The sequence below is a fragment of the Coffea eugenioides genome, chromosome 9 (assembly GCF_003713205.1).
Source record: "Coffea eugenioides isolate CCC68of chromosome 9, Ceug_1.0, whole genome shotgun sequence".
In the NCBI taxonomy this organism is placed as follows: domain Eukaryota; kingdom Viridiplantae; phylum Streptophyta; class Magnoliopsida; order Gentianales; family Rubiaceae; genus Coffea; species Coffea eugenioides.
In genome coordinates this window covers 24,280,508-24,297,283 of record NC_040043.1, presented here as the reverse complement: position 1 = coordinate 24,297,283, position 16,776 = coordinate 24,280,508, and the positions used below count along the sequence as shown (strand labels likewise).

General features: G+C 40.0%; 1 protein-coding gene across 1 annotated transcript; it reads left to right on the top strand.

The window, feature by feature from the left end:
• Nucleotides 1–15,805: 15,805 nt before the first annotated feature.
• On the top strand, nt 15,806–16,378 carry LOC113782379. The gene has a single exon (XM_027328272.1). The coding sequence runs from the start codon at nt 15,806–15,808 to the stop codon at nt 16,376–16,378; it is 573 nt and encodes a 190-aa protein (XP_027184073.1).
• Nucleotides 16,379–16,776: the final 398 nt, after the last annotated feature.

The following is a 16,776-nucleotide window of genomic DNA, read 5'->3' as shown; positions in this document are numbered from 1 at the left end:
TTTTGTGAATATGGACTGTTTGGTTATTTAAATGCTTTTAATGGTTCAATTTGTGAGAACCCTCACTTTAAAATATAATTTCTCTAAACTACATGCCTTGCCTTAAGATTTAAACGACTGATTATATGCCCTAACGTTGTATTTTACATGTGTTACAACAATTCCCTTGTATTGACGCTCACTTAAAAACACAATTGTTCCTTATTTACATGCCTTATTCTAGGATTTAGATCACTTATAATATGCTCTTACATTATATTCCCTATGTGTCATAAAAATTTCCATGCATTACATTTCATTTCCTTTGATTTGAAGTAAAACGTTTTTTTCTTGAGTTAGTTTCATTTTTCTACCACTTACATTTTTCCAAGGGGTTTTTATTTATGGTAGGGATTTTATGTGAGAGATTTGTGGGGTTTAATAGGTATTGATATATTTGGAAGGGTTGAAATATCACTAGTCAAAGAATGAAGAGAAATTGTGGACAAGAAGAGGCCGTGTGGCAAAACCCTAGCCAAGTATCTTGTTGACTAAGAGTTGAGAGACAAATTTAAATTAGACTTGGCCTTTTTCTTCCTCCTTATGGCCGAAATTCTTGAGGCTTGGTAAGGGAGAGAGAGAACTCCATAGTCTTGCCTTCCAACCCTAGTTGAGTAAGAGTAAACACCAAAGGAGAAAGATCTAGGACTAGTGAGAAATTTAACTCCAACATAGGTGCTTGATTCAAGCTTGAAGTCTTCATTTTCGTGGGTTGACTTGGTGGTTCAAGCATCTTACAAGAGAGGTAAGTACACTTTAAAAGATAATTTTATGGTGTTTTAACATGTGCCTTAAGCTTTTGGGCAAACTACAAGTTGATTTGGTTGAATTTGAGGTTGATCTCTTGGATCAAAACAAGTACTAGATGAGTTGGGTTGGCATGTCTACCAAGTGTTTGATGAAATGTTTGCACTTTGTTCATAGTTGTTTATGGGGTATTAACATGTTTTAAACCTCTTTTGAGTACAATTTAACACTTGGTATGTGGGTTAAGTTAAAATCATGCAAGGATGAAGGTTGAACAAACATGGAAAAGTATGGACTGTTTTCGGGTTCCTTTCATTATTGTATTGTTATGGTTCCCTTAATCATGTTTATGTGTTACACCTTGAACTCCTATGGTCCTAGGTGACTTGACTTCTTGAATATAAACATTTGAGGACTGATTTGGGTGAATTTGGATCAAAACCAATGAAGTTAGCACCTAGAACTAGAGTAGTTTGGAATAAGGTCAAGACTGATCCAGGGTTGGAAAAATAGCCAAATTTTCTGATCTACTGTTTTTCATAGGGGATGAACCATAGTGTGAGCTTGGTACCGTTGGAAAGCCCTTTGAGTCTAGTTTCCAACACCACTAACGGCACCTAATTCCGACTTTTCTACAGTGAGTTATGACTATTTTACTGAGACTGCTTGGGCAAGACTATTCAACCCGTGAAGAACTCTTAAGCTCAAATGAAACTTCTCTTTTGGCCAACATTCTTGTACTTGTTAAACTTGTTTCTCATGAACTTTTACTGTATTTTGGGCTAACTTTACATGATGAATTGTGTGACAGCCCAACCTTCCCCTAAGGCGAACCAAAGGGGTTAGCGGACTGCCTGCCCAGCTATCGCCAGGACTAACGGTGCAGTTTAGAGCGATCTATCGCGTTTCGGAACTTATAAACGCGCGTAAACAATTCGAAATGGCAAAATAATCCAAAATTAAAAAAAATGAAATCTGGAGTCGGCCATGAATAGTAACCGACCCGTCAAAACCCAACCAAATAACAAGCAAACATTCACATCTTGAAATTTACCATTTACAAGCCAAAGTGGCATACAAAAGTATTAAAAAATGGATATATACACGGTTTGCCAAATCAAAAGAGAAAACGCCCCAAAAGTACATTTAGGGTTTCAATCAATGAGCTATACAACAGATATGTCCAACTAGCTCAATTCGGCAATCAACTATCAATTGCAGTCCAAAAGTATTTATTTTCCTGTAAGGAAAACAAAAGGAATAGAGTGAGCTAATTGCCCAGTGAGATAATACTACTTAAGCAACCAAGTTCATATAAGCATCAAGCTTTTCATTTCAATACAGAAAAAGTAGACAAAGGCACACATTAATGGTGGTGATAAAAGGATACAGGCGGCTCTCAAGAGCCCTTTTCCTCGTTTGCATTCTTGATCGGATCTCATTGACTCTCCGTCAATGTTTACAAGTAACCAACCGTAGACTTCACTTTACTTCCATTCCTTCCACCTAACATCCCCCTACCGGGCCCGAACTCCAAACACTTGCACTGTGGTATTACTCGAGTATACCGGAATCGAGAGTCTCTCATACTACAAGATTCCATATAAAATTTCCCCAAGGATCATTAATTGGCACGACCAAACCCTCGCCGGCTCGATTCAATCAACTACCAATGGGGTTGAGCTCAATGATAACAATTGTAGTCGTTGGATACTCGTCCAATCGACACCAAGTCAAGTGCTTTCATTTCATGTAACATTTCATGTAACATTCCAATAACATGATAAACAATAAGTGAGAGTGAGAAAGTACGCTCTCACTTCAATCAATTAACATTCAACGCGTCAAGTTCAAGTATCCAAGCCATATAGTAACACACAAGTGAGTAGTACACTCACCAAACTTGCAAATGGTGTTTCATGCACTTCCGTCAAAAGAACGTCGTGAACCACCGTCACGGCCTAAAACATGCAAACAAGTACAATGAAACTCAATAAAGAGTCATAAACCAATGCCAAACACGACCCCAATAGGGTTCCATAAGCATATACAAGCATTAGGGGAAACCAGAAAATCCGGAAATGGCATTAGCTTTAGCCCTGAAAAAAATAGTTTTTGACCTCATTTTACGGTAATGGTGCCAATGGCACTACGATTATCGGATGAAGGTGAAAGACCCACCATTTCGAAGATAAGAGATAAGGCTACAATGTTCCAGAAGGCAACTCTGTCCAGTTTCGAGTGTAACAAGGTCAAAAATGTAAGATACTACACCAGAACCGGAAAAACAGATTCACAAAACGCATTCTGGTGTAAACATCATAAATCAGCCTACCTAAGTCCAAATGCAGAAATTCCAAAACCAGCTGAAAGATAAGAAACAGGGATACATTTCATCAGAAGGCCTCAACAACCAATTCGGAAGCATTCCTAACCAAAACAACCCATGCCAGAAGCAATTCTCAAATTCGGGTAAAACCAGGACAGCAAGGGTAATTTCGACTTTTCTCAAGCTACGCTACTTCGATTGATGTGAAAGTTTGTAGGAACCTCTAAAATATCATTCCCTACAACTTTCATGTTTTAGGCCAAGGCCAATTCGGCCTCTAACTATGAGCTACAAAACCGGGCAGAATGTAATTTCATAAACCCTAACTTTCCAAAACTTCTTCCAAAACAGAAATTGCTTGCAATTATCCACTTTTTCCACCTCCTAGGTCCCTTACACACCATTTCCAATCATCATACATAGCCACACAATCATATTCATATTAAAACAGAAAAATCCCCAATAATTACAAAACTTCATCAATTCAACCAAAAATCACAATATAATCCATAAAGTTGCATCTTATACCACCACTAAGCATAAATTAAGCATCATTAGAGGGAGGAGAGTGGTTCTTCATAACTCACCTTAGAAACAAGAGAGAGAGAACAACAAGTCCTCTTAGCTTTCCAAAGAACTCCACCAAACCCCACACAAACACTCACTTAAGGTTTTCTATGGAACAAAAGTAAGATTAAGTGGTTGTTTTGATGATTTGGAGCAAGATGGAATCAAGAACTTGAAGAGTTTCCTTCTTTCTTCTTGAGAGAGAGGGCCGGCCAAGATGAAGAGAAAAATGGTGAATTTTTGGTGATTTTTGTGATTTATTTGGTCAATTGGACAAAAGGTGAATAGTGGTCTTACTTAAGACCAAATCCCATGGTGACACTTGTCACCTTCATTAATGCTTGCCTAACTTTTGTCTCTCTTATACCAATCCACTTAGCATCCTCTACTTATCTCTTAACACCCGTTAAATTAAATCCAGTATCCAAAACTTAACCTAGTTGGCCGAATTTTTTCGAACTTTTCGCACTAGTGGGTCCCACGTCCGGTATACGTTCTTAATTTCTCAAAACCTAGTCGATACTAGAAAAATCATCTAAAAACTATATTTACTCATAAAAATTATCTAGAAAATTTTCCTAATAAAGAAAATGCAGAAAACTAGCCATTAACCCGAATAAAACCTAAAAATGGAAAAATTACGGGTTCTCACACTCTCTCCCCCTTAAAAGAATTTCGCCCTCGAAATTTCTCACCTCAACTCACGAAAAGTTCAGGGTACTTCTTTCGCATTTCTTCTTCCAATTCCCAGGTAGCTTCCTCTATCCCATGGTTTCTCCATAGTATCTTTACTAACGGAATCTGTTTGTTTCTTAGCTCTTTGACTTTCCGGTCAAGCACTTGGACAGGTTTTTCTTCGTAAGCAAGCGATTCATCTACGTCGATCTCCTCTGGTTGTAAGATATGAGATGGGTCGGGATAGTACTTCTTTAGCATCGAGACGTGGAAAACGTCGTGAATTTGAGAGAGACCGGACGGCAGCTCTAATCGATACGCTACCGCTCCTATTCTTTGGAGAATCTTGTAAGGTCCGACGAACCTCGGTTGCAATTTCTTTCCTTTGCCTGCTGTAATGCTCCGTAATGGTGTGACTTTAAGAAACACATGGTCTCCAACCTCGAACTCCAAGTCTTTTCTTCGATTGTCTGCGTAGCTCTTTTGTCGGCTTTGAGCTGTTTGGAGTCATTGTCGTATCAACTTCACCTTTTCTCGAGCCTCTTCCATCCACGGAATAGTGGTTGGATCTAATGCCTTCCTCTCGCCAACTTCATCCCAGTAAATTGGTGATCGGCATTTTCGTCCATATAGTGCTTCATATGGAGCCATTTGAATCGATGAATGGTAGCTGTTGTTGTACGCAAACTCCACCAAGGTCATGTGTTGACCCCAGTTGCCTCCAAAATCGAGAATGCAAGTCCGTAGCATGTCCTCGAGAGTTTGAATGGTTCGTTCCGATTGTCCATCCGTCTGAGGGTGATAGGTCGTGCTCAAGTTGAGTTTCGTCCCTAGAGTCTCCTGGAACTTTTGCCAAAACCGAGATACGAAACGTGGATCTCGATCGGAGACGATGCTCACCGGAACACCGTGCAGCTTTACAATCTCGTCCATGTACAGTTGGGCCAACTTGTCCATGGAATACTTCATGTTTACTGGCAAGAAATGAGCCGACTTGGTTAATCGATCGACGATCACCCAAACGGCATCGTGTCCTTGTTGCGTTCGCGGCAAACCTGAAACAAAATCCATAGTGATGTTTTCCCACTTCCATTCAGGTATCTCAAGGGGTTGTAACAAACCCGATGGTTTTTGATGCTCTGCTTTAACCTGTTGGCAAATGAGACATTTTTGCACGTACAGAGCAATTTCCTTCTTCATATTGTCCCACCAATAGGTTCCTTTAAAGTCTTGATACATCTTGCCACTACCCGGATGGATTGTATACTTGGATTGATGGGCTTCCTCTAGAATCTCCGTTTTCAATGATTCATCCTTCGGCACCACTATTCGGTTTCGGTATTTTAAAATACCCTCAGGACTAAAATGGAAGTCAGTGGTTTCTCCTTTTCCCACTTTCTCACCCCATTTCTGCACCATCAAATCTTCCTTTTGAGCTTCTTTAATCCTTTCCAAGAGAGTGGAGGTTACCTTAATGTTACCAAAAATCACTTTATGATTCCCAAGGTAAGGTTTCCACTCGCAAACCGACGCTAGCAAATTCCACTCTTTAATCATTAGCCCGGCTACTTGTGCCTTGCGACTCAAAGCATCGGCCACTACGTTCGCCTTTCCTGGATGGTAGTTGATAGTACAATCGTAATCCTCCAGAAATTCCATCCATCGTCGCTGCCTCATGTTCAATTCCTTCTGGGAAAAGAGGTACCTCAAGCTTTTGTGATCGGAGTAAACCTCGAAGGTTACCCCATATAGGTAGTGTCTCCACTTTTTAAGAGCGAAAACAACGGCAACTAGCTCCAGATCGTGGGTCGGGTAATTCTGCTCATGAGGTTTTAACTTCCTCGAGGCAAAAGATATCACATTTCGGTTTTGCATTAACACACAACCCAGGCCTTCTCGTGACGCGTCAGTATACACAACAAACCCGTCACCTCCGTTAGGTAAGACTAGAACTGGAGCCATGGTCAATATCTTCTTTAATTCTTGAAAACTTGTCTCACTTCGGGCGTTCCATAAGAACCGACCATGTTTCTTCGTCAAATCGGTTAGAGGACCGGCTAGTTTGGAAAAGTCCTTGATGAAACGCCGGTAATAGCCAGCCAGTCCTAAAAAGCTGCGGACCTCAGTGGGAGTTTCTGGCCTCTTCCAATTCGTCACGGCCTCTACTTTTGCCGGATCAACCGAGATACCTTCGTGGGAAATTACGTGTCCCAGAAAAGCAATTTTCTCCAGCCAAAATTCGCACTTGCTGAACTTGGCGTACAGTTGATGGTCTCTTAGGGTTTGTAAAACAACCCTCAAGTGCTGCTCATGCTCTTCACGCTTCTTGGAATAGACCAGAATGTCATCGATGAAGACCACGACAAAGCGATCCAGATAGGGCTTAAAAATCCTATGCATTAAATCCATGAAGGCGACAGGAGCATTGGTTAATCCAAAGGGCATAACTAAATTGGGAGCTTAGAAAGCTTGGTGTGCTAAAGTTTTTGAAAGGAAAGGTGAAGGATTTCTCTTGCAAGCATCTTAGAGAGGTATTATGGCTGTCTTCCTTTATCTCTTCCTTACTCTTGCTTACGTTTGTATAACAACTCATACTTGTGGCAAATGATAGTTCTTTTGGTAGTTTTGATGGATATGGTGGATTTTGAGTTAGGGTTTGAGTTGTTCAATTGTATTTCTTGTTGTTTAGAGAACATATGATGTCTATAATCTTGGATAGGGAGTTGGGATAGTGGTGTAAGACATGAATGAGCATTTTCTACTTTGGTTTCATCAAATTCCAGTTTTAAGGATTGAAACTGCCCTGTTCTGACCAGCATCATTTGTTTATGTTAGAGGCAAAATTAGGGTTAGGTTAAAACATGAAATTTGTAGGAAATGATATTATATAACTTCCTGTAAAATTTCAGCTCGATCATAGGACTGTAGCATGTGAAATGACCGAAATACCCCTGACTACCAAAAGCCTTATTTCGTGGACAGTTTTGAGATTTCACAAGTTTGGCTTCATTTTTCACCTTGATCCGTATCAAATCAGCCTTTGGTCAAAACACAAAAATTTTAGCCCTATGTTTCAGCTTTCTAACGCATCTGAAAATGCCTCAAACGGAATTGTGTAGCTTGAGTTATTGCTGTTTGAATTCAGTACTGACAACCAGACTGACCATGAACTTCTGGTTCAGTAATTTGCAAATTTGACCTAGATCAACTGTGAACTGGGTTAAGTTGTCTTCATGAAAGTTTTAACCCTTTGTATTAGCTTCGAAATGGTATTAGGTTTACCCTAATCCAATAAACATAGCTCCAGTTGTGACCAAAATGCTATAAGATGTAAAATCTGCTGTTTAGCTTTTTGTCTTCAAAACTGATTTCCGATTGTATTATTACACTTGTGTTGTAATTGGATGATTTTGGAGCCTAATTGAAGGGCTATGTTAGTAACATTACTTGTGTGTGATTGTGGGGCTGAATTGAGAAAAACAAGGAAGCCATAAATGGCTGGAAAAATAGCTAAATACAAAGGGCATACTGCCCAAATTTTCACTCGGGGACTAGGTGTGTGTACTTGTGATTCGAGCAAAGAATTGAGGTTGAATTGAATTTGAATTATCTAGGTTATTCGAGTCCTCTTTCGTAGAGGTATATAAGCTAGAATTCGGCCAAAACTCGTACCCTTGGAAAAATCAATATAAATACATTTTCCTCATCTTTGCGACTCAAATACGAATTCCAAAGTTTTAGTTTCTTCTCTAGCAATGCCAAAAGAGCGAGCCTAAATTTTCTAGAGTTTGATACGTAACATGAATCCTATCTAAATGAGTTTCATTTACTTGGTCTTCTTGAAGCGAAACTCCTATGTTTCGAACCCTAGTTGATTTGAAGCTTTTAAATGATATTGTATCGTAGATTTGGACTCCAACCAAGGAGTTACACCTGAACGTGATTTTTGACAAGCACTAAATCTTTGGTGAGTGCTTCCAAATACATGATTGAACTTGATACTTGATTAAATTCTTTACCAAGGTGATCGGATAAGATTTGCTTGGTTTGGTCGGGTAAATGTGTATTTTATCGCACTTGACCTAACTCAACTAAACACTTGATATCTCATTCATGCTTGTACAAGTGACTTGATTTGCATTGACCTGTACTTGTATTTGTACTTGTGCTTGACTTGTAAGTACTGAGCGGCAGTATGTACCACACTCGATACGAGTGGGAGGTACCTCTCATTCCTGTCTCCGTACTTTTCTCTTGACTAAGTCGATTGGTCATCGACTATAGTGACTACTTGGAAATCCAAACCCCACTAGTTAGTTAATCGAGTCGAGCCGGCAAGGGCTTGGTCGATTAGATAACGAACCATGGATATCTAGTGTTGTCGAGTGGAGTGTTATCTCCTCAACTAATCGGTATGCTCGAGTATTACCACTAGTGTTTAGTTGGTGTTCGGGCCCGGTAAGGGGGTTGAATGGTGGACGGATTGATGTTAAGCGAAGTACTACTAGATTGGTTACTTTACTTGAAAGTTGACGGAGTGTCAACTAATACTTGATCAAACTCTGGTGAAGCAACGGGAATTTGGCTCCTGAGAGCCATCTGTATCCTTATACTTTGATTGTTATTCGTAGTATTATTGTTTCTTTTACAAAAAGAATTTTACACTCGCTCATTTTGAGATTTGCTACTTGAAGTGTTATTGCTCACTTTTATGAACTTGTTATGCTCGCTGTTTTGCCACGTTGATACTTGTACTTTTGATTAATGATCAACTTGCTATTTGGAACCTCACTGGGCTTTTAGCTCATTCCACACCATTTGTTTTCCTTACAGGGGATACGAGCGAGGCTTGAGACTTGTACAGGCTAGCGTAGTCTAGTTTTTGGATTTTACAATTGTACTCGCGCTAGCACCCGACTAGGGTAGATTGTATTTGGGTTGTAAACACTTTAACGTATTTGGATGTGTATAAGTCTTGTAGCTGGATTTGAGCATCAATGTATATGTTAAGTTTGAAATTGTTGTTTCATTTCTTTTCTATAGTCGTGATATTTTTTCTCGAGTTAAACGTGAGTGAGTCTTGGCGAGAGTTGGGCGGGCGGTCCGCTAAACCCTCGGGTACGCCCTAGGGGGAGGTGGGGCCGTCACACAACAAATGCCAATAAACAAATAATAGGGACAAATAAAGAATAACTGTGAAAATGTGAATAGCCTGCTTCATTATGTTTGCCAACCCACTACATTGTTAAGCCATGCAAAAAAATTGTTTAGTTTCTCAATTCTACTACAGACTAAAAGCCATGCAAAATTCTAGGAGATCATAAGCCACAGAAGTAGTTTCATGTATATTTAAGATGGTATAAGTAGAATTATAGCTACTTAGATCCATCATAAGTTGCCAGCTGAAAGAAAGTGAACGCAAAAGCTCTAGTCATGTTATGGCCAACCTCCTTCCCAAGAGTTGCCACTTCTTCATGAGCAATTCTGTAAACTGTGGATGGAACTTAAATTTAGTAAAGATCAGACTATTATTGGAACATATGAAAAAAAGGCTGCAGTAGAAAGTCCCATGAAGAAAAGGGGGTTGAAGATATCAAGGACTAGAAATTGCTAAAATTTTTGCCCTCTCTCTTTCTTGCAATTCTATAGTATCAAACATTTGATACAAATAAAGTGAAATACTCGTTAGGCTTCCTGTATAGTTAGCAAACAACAATGCTACAGCCATTTGTTTAACGTCCACAGGAACAACTAAGAATTTTGTTAGCCCTAGAATATCCTTAACTCCCTTCACAAATAGCCAATACATAATTGCTCTAGCAAGTAGCTATTAGACTTGAAGAAAAGAAACCATGAGAGCATGCCAGAATAGGAAATGTAAAATAGATCAAATCTGATTTCTAAATGGGCAAGAATTTTATAACAAAATTAGAAAATCCATTAAGCTTTCAAAGACTTTTAACATCAGAGCAGTAAACAAAGGAAAAAATGGCAAACGAAGAGCAAGTAATTTCAATATCCATGAAAAGAAGCGTCCAACCAACATGAAGGCAAAAAGGAAAAGCAGGAAACATCATAATTTTTTGCGAGAAAAATTAGATTTTCTAGCCAAAAAAATTGAAAATAAAGGTAGGAATGGTAAGAGATAACTGTACCATTCCTTGGATTGATGAACTTACAGTAGATGCTAACTGAACTCCAGCTCCAATTCCAGTAGCATTAAAAAGAATGGAAATTGCTTCACCCTCTGAAACAACAGCACTGAGGTTGCTTCTTTGGCAAATGAAGATGATACGAAAATGAAAAGAAGTTCGGGCTGCTCATCAAGGAATTTATAAGAAGTGCAAGTGACCGAAGTGCAAGTGATCCTTGAGGAGTTCCAGTTTTATGCCATTTCTAATTAGTAGTAGTAGTAGTCCATTTAAATATTAGTCGTGTCTTAATTTAGTCATTTGGTTAGTAGTTTGAATGGCCAGAATGGAAAGTTCATAAGGCAGAGTGGTTATCCTAGTTTAGTGAGGTTTCTTAGCCGATATTACGTTTCCTTGTGAGAACCCTCACTTTAAAACACAATTTTTCCTAAACTACATGCCTTGCCCTAAGATTTAAATCACTTATAACATGTCCTTGCATTGCATTTTACATGCATTATAACATTTCCTTACATTGCACTTTATTACTCTTATTTGGATTGTAACATTTCCTTGAGTTGGTTTTATTTTATTTCACCACACACACTTTGACCAAGTGTCCTTTTATTAGTAGTTGGAACTTTATATGATAGTTTAGAGGTGTTAAATAGGTATTGGTACATTTGGGGGGTAGAAACTTCATTAGTCAAAAGATTAAGAGAAGAAAGGGCCAAGATTGGGCCAAGTGGCCAAACCCTAGCCATTCAACCTTTTGACCAAAGTAATTAGAGGAATTATAAACCAAACTTGGCTCCATTTTTCTTCATGTTGGCCGGCCACCTTGAAGCTTCCAAGGGAAGAGAGAACCTCCATTTTTCTTGCTTTCTAAACCTAGTTTGATCTTGAGAGAAAAATCAAAAGTGAAGGACTTGAGTTAGTGAGTGAACTACTTCCAACCCAATTCATCCATCTTCAAGCTTGAAGCTTTTGGTTTGGTGGTTGTTTTGGGTGACTCAAGCTTCATAGAAGAGAGGTACATGAACCTTAAATCCTAGTTTTCTTGTGTTATATGAAATGTTTGAAGTTTTGACGGCAAACTAGAAGTTGTTTGAATGTTGTTTGTAGTTAAAATTCTTGAACTAAACCAGTGGTAGTAGGGTTAGTTGGTTTGCCTACCATGTGTTTGATGAAATGTTTGAGCTTTGTTCATAGCTTTCCTTCATGTATTAACATGTTTTGGACCTTTTTTGAGTTAGAGATAATGCTTGACATGTTGTTTAAGTGAAAAACAATGAAAGGATGAAGGTTGGTGACATAAGTGAACTAGTGGAAGGTTTTTCTTCCCCTTGGCTGACCAATTTGGTAGAGGAGGTTTCTCCTTGATTTTGTGGTTCATTTGCACCTTATTTAAGCCCAAGAAACTTGGCTAAATATTTGTTTAAGGTTTGGTGTGAGTTAATATAGAAATGAAGCAAGTAAAGTGATTGTTTAGACCACTAGTGGACTGTTTTGGTTCCTTTTGATGGCTAGACTGTTATAGTTCTTTTAATCATTTTTGTGTGTTGCATTTTGAGCTCCAATGATACTAGATAACTTGCTCCCCTGTATATGAACCATAGGAGATTAAATTGGATGAATTTGAGCCAAAACAAGTGAAGTTAGTACCAAGAACTAGTGCAACTTTACTAGGGTTTTAGGGCTGATCAGGACTGGAAAATCAGCCAAATTGTCTGAGCTACTGGTACTGATAGGAGATGAACTAGAGTGTTCATTTGGTACCGTTGGAAATCCCTTTGAGTCTAGTTTCCAACGCCACTGACGACACCTGATTCTGACCTTCCTACAGTGAGATATGGTCATTTTTCCGAGACTACGTGGACGCGACTGTTTTACCCGCGAAGAACACTTTGAGCTTGAATGAAACTTTTCTTTTACCCAACTTTCTTGCACTTGTCAAACTTGTTTTCTCATGAACTTTTACTGCATTTTGGGCCTAACTTGCATGGTGAATTGAGTAGATTTAACAACTCACTTGGTCACCTAATGAGCTCATATTTGGGTTGGAATTGAACCTAGTTTGTTAACGATTTCATTCGTTGCCCTAGGATTGGGAAACGGTGGTGAACGTAACCAAGGGACTTGACGTTTGAACACTACATTGCTTGACAGGTGAGTGTTCCATTACCTGTTAACTGTCTATGTGAAATATCTGAATACTTGATTGGTGACTGGTTGAATTAAACACTGTTTTCATAAAATTGGGGTGAGCGTGTACTTTATCGCACTCGACCTCTTTTGATTCCACTGAACCTCTATATATTGATGTTATGAGATATGATTTCTCTATATGTGACTGTATGTGTGTTGTTTGGGTGATATCCCATCAACTACTGCCACTGTTTGGGTACCCAACCTCATAGGTGAGTCGATTGTATCAAGCCAGCAAGGACTTGGTCGAGAAGGCTGATAAACCTTGAGAACTGTTTACTGAAAACTGGAAACCGGTATACTCGAGTATTACCTACTTACTGTTTGAGGATTTCGGGCCCGGTAAAGGGGTTGACTAGTGGACGGAAATTGGAGTAAGTGGTGTTCTATGGATATTGTATTCTTGAAATGCAAACGTTGACGGAGAGTCAGCGGATTCTTGTATGATCAAGCTCAAGTGGATTTGGCTTTTAGAAGTCACCCATATCCTTGAATTGAACTGTGATTAAATTGTTAGAGTACTATACAGTGTTTACTTGTTTATATTATGCTCTTATTTGGCTATATGCTTAATTGCTTATTTTGAACCTCACTGAGCATTAGCTCACCCCACTCCCTTTATTTTCCTTAACAGATCAGGGATGGATTTGATCAAGAGCTTTCATAGCTTTATCTTTTACTCGAACTTGTACTTCGAATTGTAACCTTTTGCTTAGATAACTTTACTTTTGACCTTGTAAGTTTGAATTCATAAGTTCGGCGTATGCTATGTAACTTAAATGTGGAGTGGTAAGTTTGACTTTTAGCTCTATATCCTAAGTTTGGAAAGTTGGCGTGGCGATTATATTTCAATTAGGGTTTGCACTCTTTGTTTGGAAGATATTTCATCAGTTTTCTTGAGTTTCTAGTTCTTTGATCAACTGAGCCCCGGCGAGAGTTGGGCAGGCAGTCCGCTGATACCCTAGGGTTCGCCCTAGGGAGAGGTGGGGCTGTCACAGGTGGTATCAGAGCCTAGGTTTGAATTGGCCTGGGCGTGTAAGAAATTTTTGACTTGAGGATTATATTTGATTATTTCCCGTTAAGAGTACTTAAGTTTTATCTACACTTTGTGTAGGATGGACGGACATAGTGGCCCTAGTGATAGTCCAGTTGGCGAGCCATCCCGTGGAGTACTCCCGATGATTAAGTACCAGATTAGGCCCGGAGGGGCTACCATATGCTGGACTCCAGCCAATCTTTTTTAGCATTGCGAGTGCTGCCATACTTATGCCTATCCCAATACCGTAGTTTTGGCCGTGATAGAGGCGAGGGAGGCCCTAGCGAAGGACAATGCCAGACTTGAAGATGAGATAAAGCAGTTAAAGGAAACTATTAAAATGCAAGCTGAGCGAATCAAGGAACTTGAGTATGATGTGGTTGAGCGCCAGGAAAGGGTTGATGATCTTTGCGCGCAGCTGGGGGAAGCTCAGGAGCACATGGTTACGAGAGCTAGCTATGAAAGTAAGGACAAGAGCCGAGTCGATCCTGAACATTTGTGATGACCTATTTGGAGATGTGAGCGATGAGGCTTCCCACATTAGAGGCAAGGCAGGAGCTGAACCTGTCGAGGACGGGGGGTCAGCTAGTCCCGCAGCAGATTAGGTCTTCACTTCTAGGTTAGGATTGTGGATGATTTTGGCCAGTGTACATAGAAAGGATGGGAGATATGGTGACTTGGTGGTTGTGCAGTTTTCTTTTGACTGCGTACACTGGCTTTTGCATGATATGACTTGATGAATTGTGCCTGTACTTTTGAGGCTCGTACTTGATACTTTTGGCCTTGTTAGCTTGTAAACGACTGCTATGAGCCTTTGAATGTACAATACTTTGACTTTTGACTTTGACTTTGACTTTGACTTTGACTTTGACCTTGACTTTGACTTGACTTTATTTCGAATTGACATTTAACTGCTTTGTGTTTTCCCTTGCTTATCGTGATTTCGACTTCATTTTTCTTTGACTTTTGATTGTGAATAAGTATCTATTATATACCCAAAACTTGCTTACCTATTAGTTATAATATTTGAACCCTAACCTAGTGAGTGATAATGGAAGGTAGACGACAACGTGGTCGGGGCCGTGGGCATGGATCCAGGCAAACCCAGGACCAAGAGGAGGAACAAGAGTCTGTAGCCAATCAGAACTAGGGACCTAGAGGTGGAGAAGGGGACCAGATAGCTACGGCTATCAATCGTATGACTGACCTACTAGCTCGATTGGTTAACCAACAAGGTCAAGTGTCGGGTAACCAACAAAGGGACCCTGAAGTAAGTGAGGATAAGGCCCTGGAACGGTTCCAAAAGTTTGCTCCAAAATTTCTTGGGGTACCCGATCCCGAAATTGCCTAGAACTGGTTTGAGCGAATGGAGGATATATTCGCTGCATTACATTACACTGAAGAGGGGCAAGTGACCTTCATAGTTTTTCAGTTGGAAGGCACGGCCTGTTCCTGGTGGAACGTAGTGAGGGAAAAGTGGGACAGGGAGCAAACCCCACGTACTTGGTTAAACTTTACTAGGGAATTCAATGAGAAATTCCTTCCGCCCTTAATCCAGGAGAAAAGAGAGGATGAGTTTATCAAACTGCGCTAAGGCACTGCGAGTGTAGCGGCATATGAGACCAAATTCACCCAACTCACCAAATTTGCTCCGGAACTGGTGGTTATTGAGCAAAAACGCATAAGGCGGTTTGTCCAGGGTTTGAATGTGGAGATTCAAAAGGACTTAGCTGTAGCTCAAATCGACACGTTTAAGGATGCTCTTGAGAAAGCTCAATGAGTGGAACAGGCCCGATTCCAAGTTCAGACCTTTCAAGTCAAGAGACGTGGCGCATCTAGTAGTGCTCTCGAGCGAGTCAATCAACATGTACCACCCCTTAAGTTTGGGAGGGGTACAGGTGGAGTTCGAATCTCAGGAACACCGAGAGGAGCTCCATCCAGAGGGGCTCAAAATGAAAGGGGACAATAGAAGCTTGTCTCCCAAGGAGCTCCTACACCCACTTCTTGAACAAGCTGTGGATATTGTGGTAAGACAAACCACACCGAGAATGCTTGTTGGCGTAAAATAAGGAAATGTCTCCGTTGCTGAAATGCCCTATTCAAAATCGTGAAGAAAATGAGGGTACGCATCCAAAGAAGTTGAACCCTAAGCAACCAACTACTAGTGGGAATAGGTCAAAAGTCTCTGCTAGGGTTTTTTCTTTGGACCATCAGCGAGCCCCTGAGTTATCTGATATAGTGGAAGGTACGATTCCTGTATTCCACCGTTTAGCTAAGCTTCTTATTGACCCTGGGGCAACCCATTCTTTTGTGAATCCTGCCTTTATGTGTGGTATTGATGTGAATCCTGTTAAATTACCTTATGTCTTGGAAGTTAGAACACCTACTAGGGATCAAAGGCTAATTACCGATATGGTTTATAAAAATTGTGAGATTTGGGTAGGAGAACGGAAGTTGGTGGTAGACTTGATAAGTTTAGATCTCAAGGGGTATGGCGTGATATTAGACATGGATTGGTTGGCTCACTATAATACTCAGTTGAATTGCAAGACTAAGGTGGTGGAATTCTCTATACCAAGAGAGGCGACTCTAAGATTAGATGTGCGAGGTAGATTAGTCTCGTCTGCACTTATTTCCGGAATTTGAGCCAGAAAATTATTGAGTACAGGGGCGTAGGGCTATTTAACTTTCTTAATTAATACGCCTAGAACTAAGGTGAAACTGGAGGATATGTTAGTAGTAAATGAATTTCTCGACGTTTTCCCTGACGAGTTGAAGTCGATGCCGCCAGAGAGGGAAACAGAATTTAAGATCGATTTGGTGCCTGGAACCGCTCCTATTACGAAAACACCATACCGAATGGCCCCTGCTGAATTTAAGGAACTAAAACTGCAGTTACAGGATTTGTTAGAGCGAGGGTTCATTTGAGAAAGTGATTCATCTTGGGGAGCTCCTGTTCTATTTGTTAAAAAGAAGGATGGCAGTTTGAAACTCTGTATAGATTATCGCGGCTTAAATGATGTCACGGTGAAAAATAAATATCT

Coding starts and splice junctions, on each gene's coding strand:
- LOC113782379 (XM_027328272.1), top strand. CDS start 15,806: ATGTCTCCGTTGCTGAAATGCCCTATTCAAAATCGTGAAGAAAATGAG.